At 35.6% G+C, this 12,402-nt stretch overlaps 1 protein-coding gene across 3 annotated transcripts in view; it reads right to left on the minus strand.

The window, feature by feature from the left end:
- Positions 1-12,402, minus strand: part of mcf2a (MCF.2 cell line derived transforming sequence a) — a 30,642-nt gene that overhangs the window by 7,176 nt on the left and 11,064 nt on the right. The window contains exons 8-25 of one of the 3 annotated variants that reach the window (XM_077236234.1): positions 11,521-11,642; positions 11,297-11,411; positions 10,163-10,282; positions 9,889-10,080; positions 8,988-9,179; positions 8,161-8,332; positions 6,959-6,996; positions 6,114-6,196; positions 5,968-6,034; positions 5,726-5,841; positions 3,978-4,047; positions 3,777-3,869; positions 3,596-3,688; positions 2,225-2,350; positions 1,932-2,153; positions 1,622-1,714; positions 1,101-1,179; positions 950-1,013 (exon numbers count right to left, since the gene is read on the minus strand). In XM_077236234.1, the coding sequence (XP_077092349.1) occupies positions 950-1,013; positions 1,101-1,179; positions 1,622-1,714; positions 1,932-2,153; positions 2,225-2,350; positions 3,596-3,688; positions 3,777-3,869; positions 3,978-4,047; positions 5,726-5,841; positions 5,968-6,034; positions 6,114-6,196; positions 6,959-6,996; positions 8,161-8,332; positions 8,988-9,179; positions 9,889-10,080; positions 10,163-10,282; positions 11,297-11,411; positions 11,521-11,642 (2,057 nt within the window). Of the gene's footprint in view, positions 1-949; positions 1,014-1,100; positions 1,201-1,621; positions 1,715-1,931; positions 2,154-2,224; positions 2,351-3,595; positions 3,689-3,776; positions 3,870-3,977; positions 4,048-5,725; positions 5,842-5,967; positions 6,035-6,113; positions 6,197-6,958; positions 7,042-8,160; positions 8,333-8,987; positions 9,180-9,888; positions 10,081-10,162; positions 10,283-11,296; positions 11,412-11,520; positions 11,643-12,402 lie in introns of those variants that run through there. The other 2 variants (XM_077236233.1, XM_077236235.1) reach the window with 2 other exon arrangements.

Raw genomic sequence — 12,402 nt, forward strand, 5'->3', positions numbered from 1 at the left:
GGCTTACACACAGGGTCCAAAAATAACAAGATTAAAAATAGCATTGGCGACTATGGTGAGTAGATAAAACAGCTACTCACCAGTAGGCCAGTTACTACTGTTAGAAACTCCAACATTATATGACTTATTCAAATTTTAATAATGATAATCTGACCTTCACTGATGTTAGTGACGAGCGATTCAAATCTAGTAAACAAAACGTCCATCTATCTATCTATCTATCTATCTATCTATGGTTTTCTGTTTTAATGTTTTAAAATCCTCTCAGTGTCACATTATCCTTCAGAAATCATTCTAATATGTTGATTTGCTACACAAGAAACATTATTTTTATTATCAATGTTGAAAACAAGTTGTGGAGGATTCCTTAATTAACAGAAAACTCAAAGGAACAGAATTTATTTAAAATAGAAAACTTATGTAACATTATACATGTCTTTACTCCCATGTTTAGTCACATTGTGTCCTTGCTGAAAGTATAAATGAAACAAAAAAAAATTACTGACCCCAATCTTTTGAATGTGTATATATACAAACATATATACATCATATATAATAAATATAGAATAAAATATAATTTGAGTAATATAACGTAATATAAATATGAAATGTAAAACAATACAATTTTATGACCTGAAGGACCTGTTGCAGGTAAACTTTCTCAATTCACAAAAGTTGCATATAATAATAAAAAAGAAGTTAATTTTGGACCCTACTCACACATGTATTGCTAAAGCAGGGGTTATAAAAGCAGGGATGGTACTATACAAGCTATTGACAGGATTCTGGGAAGGAAATGTCATGTAAGAGATCTAACAGCTAAAAGCAGCAAAAAAACTCGTCTAAGCCAAAGGGTCAAGGAGAGAGAGAGTGATTGGTGAGTGCTGAATATGAGGGATTAGAGAGGTGGGCTGAGGGATAGTGTTTTTGCACATTAGTGGATTCTTACCTCACGGAGAGGGGAGGAGACATTTGCATCTGCTCTGAGACTGCAGCAGAGTGACACAACTCCTCTGGACCAATGAGAGAAAAGGACAGATTACTCCGAGGACTTGTTGAGGAAGAAAAGTGACATTTTATCACGGGAAATGTGTTGAAACCTTTGAGTTGTTTCTGTTGGTTGGTCAGAATCTTTCTGATCTCGTTCAGCCAGGCGATCTTCACCTCCACTGTGGGAGCCTATGGGAAGTTTTTGCATATCTATGTATATAATAGTAATCATTATCACAGTCCATTTAATAATACGTTTTTTTAGTTTGTTAGGAGCTATGATCTAATTTTTGTATTTACTTTTTGATTTATTTTGTATTTGTATGAGTAACATGAGAAAGTCAAATACACAGTACTGTATGTTTGAGCATTCATTTCTGAATATTATGTTAGAAAAGGGGGCGTTAGAAATGGTCTATTGACTGTGAATCATGTTTTTATTTGAAGCTTGATAAATGTGTACGTAGTTCTCTAGGTTCCATTATTTTGCATGTGGACAACAGTTACAGTGCAAATCTTGGTTTGACGGATCTAATTGAAATGATAACCTCTATGAAAATGAGTTGAGAAGAATCGCTCAGACTGCAATTTCATTCATTTTTGAATGAACTGTCACTTTAAACATTCTTACCTGTATAACATAGACTTCCTCTCTGCCACTGTACCAGATCTCAAACTTTTTCACATCTCCTTTGACGTTCTCCGTAATGCCTACTGCACTCATCTGCATCATAAACACACCATTTTATACTACAGTCAGATACATAGATACCTCCTGTATAAACATTTCATTTCCTGTGACATCCTGATTTACAGTATAACATCATTTTAAAAAACAAGGAAAGAATGTTATCAGGAACAAACCGGCTGATATACAGCGATGCATGCCTCCAAGGCTTTCTGGGTTTGAATTAGTGCTCACAGCAGGAAGTGTGTCATACCTTAAGACAGTGCTTGAAGCTGTAAGAGGGAGTTTTGTCAGCATTCTCTCCGTGTTCCTCTCGCCGCTTGCAGAAGAGCAGTGCGTGCTCATGCAGGAACAGGTGTCTCTGCATGGGCTTGAAGCGGGCCAGTTCCTTGACGCGGGTAGGACCCTTCTTATGACTAATCCACACACTGAAGGAGCCCTGCATTAGCACACGGCCCAGATCGCTGAGATCGCCCTGCAACGAAAAACATGTTAACTACGCACTGACACACACATACACTCACTTTAAGTTGGTAAAAATGTCACCTCATATCCAGTGATTGCAATCTGGTGCATTGAGTCATTGACTGACTTCAGCAGGTCCAGCATGGCTGCTAGCGCCCCCTGCAGTTCAGAAACTCTCTCACAGCCTGAGCTGTACTTCAGAAGCTCCTGTTATAAGACACATACAGTACAATTCCTGATTTCATTATTGACAAAAGATGCCTGCTAGTGTCATTTTAGTATTGATTGATTTAGCTTTTATTTTTGTATTTTTAGTTTTTGTTAATTTTAGTTTAATAATAGTGTAATTTCGTTATGTGCTTTAGTCATTTTATTATTTCTTTAAAATATTGCTATTTAGGTTTCGTTTATTTTTAGTTCAGATTTATTTTCTATTTACTGTTAGTGCTTCACCTCAAAGTTATTTCAGTTTATTGCTAAGGCAACATTTCAAATATTCTAATATTAGAATGAAAAATTTATAATATTTATATTTAATATTATTTCAACTTTATTTCAATGAACAGAAATGTTTTTAATAGTTTTAGCTTTATTTTTAGCTAAAAACAGTAACCCTTATTCTTTCATAGAAACTACACAAAACTGGCTGATTTATTAGGTACACATAACAAGTACTAGGTTGGACACCCTTTTGCCTTCAAAACTGCCTTAATTTTTCATGATATAGATTCAACAAGGTCCTGGAAACATTACTCAAAGATTTTGGCCAATATTGATATGATGGCATCATGCATTTGCTGCACATTTGTCGGATGCACGTCCAAGATGCGAATCTCCCATCCCACCAAATCCCAAATGTTGTCTATTGGATTGAGATCTGGTGACTGTGGATGCCATTTTAGTACAGTGAACTCATTGTCATATTCAAGAAACTAGTTTAAAATGATTTGAGCTTTGTGACATGGTGTGTTATCCTGTTGGAAGTAGCCATCAGAAGATGTGTTCACTGTGGTCATAAAGGAATGGACATGGTCAGCAACAAAACTCAGGTAGTATGTGGTGTTTAAATAGTGCTCAACTGGTACTAAGGGGGCCCAAAGTGTGCCAAGAAAATATTCCCAACAACATTACACCAACAGAAGGAGCCTGAACCATTGATACCGTACAAGGCAGCATGGATCCATGCTTTCACACTGTTCACGCTAAATTCAGGCCTAAACAACTTGAGCAGTTGAACAGGTGGCTGGTGAGTGTATTTCTTGGCTGACTAAAATGACACAAGATTGCAGGATCATATGATACCAATTGCAGTTCACATTAACCTTATCCTAGATAACCTTTTCAAGCATACTGAGGTGTAACATTTTCTGGTCAAATGGACTTGGCACCAAAATATGTACTGTATTGTGAAAGCATCCTAAAATGCACATTTGTATTCAGCTAAATTCACACCTTTAATAGGAGTTGATATTTCGTAAGGCGCTGGACTGGTTTCAGCAGGTATGAGTCAAGAGCAAGTTTATGTTCCAGCTTCTTTTGGCACTCCTGAAACACAAAGCACACATCTCAGATTTTTCTAGATGCGTGCAAGTGAGCTGCAAGTGTGTTTATAGATGGAGATGTTTTTTATTACCTGGAAGAACGGACAGTCAGAGAACTGCCTCCATAAGGACTCAGATCGAGGCTTGTTTTGACAGTAACATTCATATAAATGGAAATGGTCTTTCTGAAAATAGACAGATATTTAATGTTAGATCTGTTTTGTGAAAAAAACGAGTAAAGACATGAACACTAACCTCAAATTATTCTCATATGGTGTTTTAAACTCCCTCACCCGTTCCAGAAAACATGCCCCTACTGCCTCTGGACTCTCTAGACAACTTTCCAAATCCTGTAGGAAGACACTGGAAAACAAAAGACATATATATATATATACATATATATATATGTAAAATATATATATAACAAATAATTATATATATATATATATATATGTGTGTGTGTATATATATATATATATATATATATATATATATATATATATAATTATTTGTTTTATACACCCCTCACTGAGAGTCAGTCAGTCTTATCTATTACAGAGATGGAATGAGGAATAGTGTGACAGGGAAAAAAGGAAACAAAATAGTTGCTAAATTATTAATGCATACTAGACATTGTATACATAATTACTGTGATGGTAAAGCTTAATTTGTTTATCAAAGTTTAGCTCTTTAGTGTCACGTGATCATTCATAAATCATTCGGATAATATGCCGATTTGGTGATCAAGTAATATTTCTTATTATTTTCAATGTTGTCAGGATTCTTTGATGAATAGAAAGTTGAAAAGCATTTATTTAAAATAATAAATTATTTGCAACATTATAAATGTCTTTACTGTCACTTTTGATCAATTAAATGCATCCTCTCTGAATAAAAGTATTTTTTATTACTTCTTTAAAAGTTTCTTAAACATTTTTTTAATGGTAGTATATACATTTTTTTTATTTTATTATATATTTACCCACATCATTTAGTTTATCATTATCTTATTAGTATGTGTTTCTAACCATAAAATGTTTTCTTGTTTTAAACATAAATCAGAAAAAAAGGACAATTAATTCAAAATATATCCACTAAAAACTCAGTCTTTATCTTAAAACGATTTTGCTTCTCAAGTAAATTTATTTTGTTGTAAGAATGTTTAGTTTTTTTCATTTTTACTGGAAAACAAGGCAAGAAATATAAAGAAATGAATGTTTGCTGTGTACAGCATTATAATCTTACTGAGTCCAATCTTTTGAACGGTAGTGTATGTGTATTGTAAATATGTGCATTGTGTGCTGATATGCATGTACAAATCATATATGTTCTACAACGAGTGTGTATTACATTAAGTATGCACTACAATTAGTATGTATTAAATCAAATTTACATATGTGTATACATATACATAGTATACGTGCTGTTAATATCTAGTATGCAGTATGCACTTACAATTAGTATGTATTAAATATAATATGCACTATGCAATATCTAGTACGTATAAATAATTTAGCAACCATTTCGGTTCCCCAGTCGCACTAGGCCTATTTCCGTCTCAGTAATAGATAAGACTGACTGACACTCGGTGAGGGGTCACAGCTGTCTATCAGAGCCCCCGCTCTGCTGATGCGCTCCCTTCCAGCTGAGCTCTCATTGGCTTAATCAAATCCTTATTTGACCAACAGCCATTTAGCTGTAATTAAAGTGCTTTAATTGGCGTAACGACTTCCTGCAGTCAACCAATTTGGCAATTTGCCTCACCCGGGGATGAAGACCCAGCAGGCAAGACAGGTTTCAAAGCCACTGACAAACACAGCTGCATAAAGCGATAAGTTTTATTTAAAATGAGATGTTTTATGAAGGTGTCTTGAAGTCAACTGTGAGTGTGCAAGTGTGTCTGAGTTGCTTTATCTCACAGCAAACAGAATCATATTTCGGTCTGAAGTTATTGTTAACATTTTGCTCCTGCCGTTAGCAGCGTTATGAAGTTCTCTGTGTGTGTGTGTGTGTGTGTGTGTGGGACTGTGTGTGGCCTTGCCTGCTGTGGAAGTTGTAGATATCAGGCAAGTTTCCAAACAGCACATCTCTCTTGTTGCGAAGACTTGTTGGCAAGACCGAAGCAAGAGACGGATTGTCCATTTCAGCCCTGTAGCCCTGCAAAATCCAGACAAATAAAGTGAGAGAGATCATAAACAAATCCATAGCATCAACACCTCATACAGTAACTTTAAACTCTATTTTGACTCTGTGCCACAATAAGAAAAATGAAGGTGATCTTACCAGGAGCACCGCCAGCAGCTCCTCCACATAGATCCTCTCGGTCTCTATCAACTCCTTCATCACATGTCTGGAGTCACACACATTCACAGGGTCATCAGACACGCGAGAGCGTCATTTAAACAGACCGTGTCAGACAGCAGACTCACCGTTTGAGCAGGTCAGTGCTGTCTTCTCCATCTATACAGTAGGGGAGAGGACTGGCCATCTGATAATCATGAATCACCTCAATCTGACTCGCACAGAAAACACTAAATGATTTCCTGATGTTGATTTAATCAAACCACACATACTGTACACTTCGTTTCTATCGTTTCTGATCTTTATCATCTTTTTTTTTACATATATATACACATATATATATATATACATACATACATGTATATATATATATATATAAATATATATTATATTATATTATATATAAATATAACAACCGAAACACATAACAAAAAAACAAAAAACATGAACATATTTTGTTATATGAAGATCACATTCAAACGGTCAAACCTAAATCACTTCCTGTATATTTCAGTGAACAATTGACAAATGTGAAAAATATTTGCTTAGTTGTTTTCTAAACACATTAAAACACGATTAAATAACATTTTCAGTTTTTTAACGTTTAATGTTTTAACGAATGTCAATTGTGTAATGTGTGATTTAATTGTGATGTTTAAATGTATTTAGAATACAAGCAATGCAATTATCCTTAGCAAAGCAAAAGTTTAAAATGTCACCATAATTTCCACTACAGAGTCTTACAATAAATCAAAAAATACAAAAAATAATTTAAGATGTGATGGACATGAGTTTCAGACCAAAATTAAAGAATTCTACTTTGACTGGACAAACAAACATTAAACTGGTGAGAGAGTTTATTTTCAACAGAAACATCCATGTATTTTATTATGATATTTTATTACTACAATATTATTATTAAAAGAACCTCGCAAATGCATCCGTAAAGTCCAAATGAAAGAGTACTGTTTACCTTCCTGCAGTTTGGGCTTTTCCTTGATGTTCTTTTGCCTGGCAGTGGAAGGTCAAAGGTGAACTTTAAACTGGAATTAAAGTCTGTTTTAAACAAGAAGAGCAGGTGGATACAACACAGAATCAACACTAACATGTACGTTTTTTAAAACATTTACAAGAAAAGCATCAGTCATTTTTTAAAGGTTGCATTACTAAAATAGACCAATGACTATAGCATTAAACATTAACATCCACAGCACTATGAACAATTCATTTATATCAACGAAGACATTCAGACAGCACTGGACATAACACAATAAATATTTCCAATATCAGTCGGATCTGACTTCGGAAGTCATTCAGAAGACAGCACCAGTTTATGACCTCGGCAAGTGAATAAAATCCACCCTAAAGCCCTTGTTTCAGCTACAGATCCATCTTTACATTGCGTTCCAGTCAGATCACTTTTGATAGGCTGTTATCCAGCTGTGCTGAAGATCACTGTGTGTCAGGTGAGCTCTGCACATCTCTATCACTTCTCCCCTTGATCTCTCCATCTTAAAGTGCTCAGCTCTCTGAAGAATACTGAGTGCTAGAAATCTCTCTCCTTTATCATCTCCTTCACAAATTAACTCATTGCTAATTTTAATCTAAAATATATTATTATTCTGCAATCCAACTTACTTTTTCTCAGGACTGGTTAGCTAACATAATAGAAGTCGCCATGGTCACTAATGACGTATACAGTTTAATGGTCATTACACAAAAATATCTGACAGCTGAGATTTGACCACTATTGACCAATCAGAATGAATAAAATGTATTTTTTTGCATTCTGGGGTAAACAAGAAGTTATCCTTCCTAATTTACACAAAGGCATTCATTTGACTGTAGGTCATAAAAAAAGCCCTGGAGTTAAAAATGATCAAAAGAGCTTTAATGTGATTTCAAAATACACCCTATTTCACAACTTCCCAGGAAGTCTGCATGATCCGTAGGGATTTATTAGTAAGAAGTAGCAGCTGTGTAGTAGGTTACTTGGCCGCTGTCTAGCTTCATCTCTCAGATATGAATCATGTAATGCAGAGTCTTGAGAAGAAGGATTAACCATTTATAAGATTGTGAGAACTTATGGCTGAGAACATATTGAGGATAAGTGGACCTAAATCAAAGTATTTATTATAAAAATAGTCTTATTCAAGGTCTTGTGCTGGCACATACCATGTTTGGGGGAGAAGAGGGGTGATTTGGAGCGTGGTAGGTTCTCTGGTCGAGGGGCCACCAGTTGAATTGGGCGGACGTGCTTGTGTGCCAGTTTCCTCAGGCAGTTCTGTCTGGATTGAATTAGAGCCTGCACAGAGCTATGCTTTTGAAACGTCTTCTCTATATGAGCCTGAAACAGCACAGACACACATAATTAGGCATTTACATTTATATACTGCCTAGAATGTAGCCAAAAGCCGCTTTTCCACCATCGGACCAATACAAATACACTAGTCATTGCCTTGGTAATGCAAGAGTTTAGAGATGGTACAAGATGTAAATAACGACCGCGTTGTGAAGGATGATCGGATTCTTTGCTCAAGAAGAAATCGCTTGGCCAGCTACTGAGAAACTGGCAGCCAGGCAACAGACAAGTAACCAATCCTGACTGGCGATGTCACTACACACACACACTCTATCAGCCAACCAGGCTGAGAATTCCTGGCCGAGAACAGTTTGTAATCTATATCTGGAACAGCATTATTATGGTTTCTAATAATATATCTGGAACCGTTCCTTGCCGTTCTTAGAAACGCTCAGCCCGAAGGAGGAAAAGCGGCTGAATGTTCAAGACTGAGAAGTTCCAAAAATCTAATTTTAAGAATTAGCCATTGAGAGAACCATATTGATCAATTGTTATTCTGAACATCAGCCAAAGAACAATCAAAACTTTCAGCTTCCATCAAAAGCTAAAAAGTATATTTCTGTAATTACTGTCTTTAGGAATTTACATCAAACAGCTACTGAAACTGTGTCTTGTCTTTTCGTAGTCTGTCAGTATTCACCTGTATATAAGGAGTGAGCACAGATTCATTCTCCAGAAAGAGCACATTCGTGCCTACACCGAGGAGAGGTGGTGCCGCCTCCTGGAACTTCTCGATATCTCGAAGAGCTGTCTGTGCACCCTCTTTAGACTGGAACTTATCCACCTGCTGATTGGCCAAGAGATAAGCGCCATCATCACACCACCGCTGAGCCTGCAGAACAAAAGATATTGCCGAACCATAAAGATCAATACACTGGAATATTGTCAAATATATACACCCTTAAAAATAACATTTATGGTTCCATAAAGAACCTTGAACATAAATGGAACTTTTTCATAGGACGAAAGGTTCTTTATTGTGGATAAAGCTATTTAGATTATTAAAATGTTCTTCACACTAAGAAAAAAAAGAAGGTTATTTTAAGAACTGTTCACTTAAAGGTTATTTGGGGAACCAAAAATTGTTCTTCTATGGCATTGCTGCAAAAAAATTTTGGTTCAAAACATTAGGCAAGGACACATTCAATTGATTAAAAGTGACAGCAGAGTCATTTATGTCACAAAAGATTTCTTTTTCAAATAAATAAATAATGTATCAGAGTTTACAAAAAAATGTTTAAGGAGCACATTTGTTTATAACATTGATATAATGAGGATCATGTGACGTGTGAAAATTCAGCTTTGCCATCACAGGAATAAATAACATCTAAAAATATATTCAAACAGAAAGCTGTTCTTTTAAATTGTAATAATATTTCACAATATTACTGATTTTACTTTATTTTTGATCAAATAAATGCAGACACAATTAAGCATAAGAGACTTCTTTCAAAATGATTTACAAAATCTTACTGACCCAATTTTTTTCATAATAGTAAATGAGATGCTATAAAAAATAAAGAGAGAATGTGTTAGCCCACCTCTTGGAGGCGACGCAGTAGGGTCAGTGCTTGTGTCAGTGAGTTGCTTTTAGTACTGAGGGCAGAGGTCAGGGTGTCACACTGATGTCTGAGTTCATTACAGCGCTGGATAATCAGAGCCATGGCATAGTGGTGCCCAGCAGCCAGCTGATGCCCGTGCAGAATAAGAACCTGAGCCCGACTCATCTCCTCCTAAAACACACACTGCTGTCAGAAACATCAGTATATTTGTGACTGCATGTACAACATTAACAGGGTGGCATGATGCGGCTACCTGCGCCCGTTTTTCCAGATTGTCCAAATCTCTGACGGTCTGCTCTGTTTGGGACAGGGATTCTCCTGTCACACTTATCTTCCTTTCCTGTGCTCTTAATTTCTCTAAAGAGCACTCCATCTGACAGAAAGAGAAAATTTGTTAAAATACCTTCAATGCCTCTTACTATTATCACAGGAGGAAAGAATTATCAATCTCTCTTTTCTTTACTTTTACTCTTGAAATTAGGTAATGCAGTACTGCTAATATTTGTGGATCTTGTAAGATAAATTGCTTGTGTTTGTTGCAGGGGTGTAGAAAATAATTAAAAAGCAGGGCAACATTCCAGAATTTGTAACTAAATAATCAATATAATGCAGTTTTACAATTATAATAAAAAAAACTATCAGCATTTTAGAATTGTATTTATTTATATTTATTTTTGCATGACGCAGCATTGGCTGAATACAGCACCATGTTGAATTCAGTGGAACAAAGTGATTTTGTGAATACTTTCCTCATACATTATATACACTATATTATTTCAGATTTACTCATTGCCTGGCCATGTTATACTGTACAAACACTCTCAGGTATTGTTTACTATAGTTTTTCTACATTTTATTCAAAATTAGCAAGACGTTTATAGAGTGCTGTGGGGATTATGTATTTTATAAGACAAAACCCAAAAACGAGTTCTGGTTCCATCCTCCCGAAGTCAATGGTTTTTTTTAATGGGATTTTGGTTAAAAGCCTGAAATAAGGTTTGTAGTGAATACAAACTCAAGATATTTTCAACAGTGTTATATTACCTTCAGGGTTGGCCTACAAAAATATGCCATCACTGCAGCACTATATTGCAAGGCATCAAATATTAAGCAATTTTCTTGTTAACAATGCCAAAACTAAAAAAATATAAGGTTCATCAAAAAAGTTATCAAAAAGTCACTTTGAATAATATGCAAACTCTTGCCTTGACAGATCAAAATTACCCAGAAGATGTGGATATGATCAGAATCATTTCATGATCAAATGCCAACACTGGCTTTGCATAAAGCATTTGTTTGTGAGCCAAGGTTGTATATCAGTATACTGTGATCATGCCTAAAACAATCAGAAGTCGTTTTCGATGTTAGGGACAGAAAGTTAGTTCACCTCCTGAAAACTGTGCTCATATCTCAGCAGTTGTAAATACTGCTGCAGTTTGAGGTGGTGCTTATCAAAGAAGCCATCAAAAGCCATCTCCATATCTGTGAGCTGAGCCAGCAGCCTGCACGAACACAGATAAGTGAGGAAACTTCAAAAAGTTCATAATCACTTTGGAAAGGAACATGTGTGAGTATTTGTGACGCAGACTATTTGAAGATCAAATTGTATACCTCTGCATGGTATCCCAGTCCTGTGTCATGTCCCAGCGCGTGTCAGCGTCCGCCTCCTTCCTTGAAGTCTCCAGGTTAGAGAGTAGCTGCCGCCCTTCCCTCATCACAGATCTGATGGCATCCTTCACCCATGAATAGACACAACAACAACACTGCTATCATTGACATCACAAAATCATGGAACAAAACAACAGCCAGAGCCGAGAGGGCTGGAAAAACACAAGAAAAACTAGACAGGAGCTAAAAGTGACTGCAGACTGGGGTGGAATAGACCTTTTGTGCTCTCAAGTACTGTGTACCCTAATCATAGTTTATTCCCCTAGGTTTGGTACATCAACTATTTTTGATGTTTTCCTTGGCAAAAGCATGTGGTATAAACAAAGGACCAAAGTTAGGGTAGACACCATGTTTAATTTGATGCAAAAAAAGAGGCTGTGAAAAGAGGCTGGCTGATAGATTGTCCTGTCAAAGGTATTAGGTCATTTTTAACATAGCCAGTACATTATTTATTGAGTTATTTTTCTGTCCATTTCTATTACTATTACTATTACTATGATTACTATTACTAATGATTTTGCATGCCCCTCTACTAACCTCATATTAATTTAGAGACTGGTGCAAGATAATTGTATTTATAATTTTTTTTTTTTTTCACCGCCAAACCATTTCAAATAAACTAGACGATTAAAAAAAAAAATTTTTTTAATGAATATACACTATACTTTATACCCTACTGTTCAAAAGTTTTGGGTCAGTAAAAATTTTTTTTTTTAATTAATACTTTTATTCAGCAAGGATGCATTAAATTGATCAAAACTGACAGTAAAGACATATATAATGTCACAAAATACTTATATTTCAAATAAATGCTGTTCATTTGCA

This window comes from Siphateles boraxobius, unplaced genomic scaffold, assembly GCF_051911475.1.
Source record: "Siphateles boraxobius isolate OS27281-9 unplaced genomic scaffold, OSU_SipBor_1 2, whole genome shotgun sequence".
In the NCBI taxonomy this organism is placed as follows: Eukaryota; Metazoa; Chordata; class Actinopteri; order Cypriniformes; family Leuciscidae; genus Siphateles; species Siphateles boraxobius.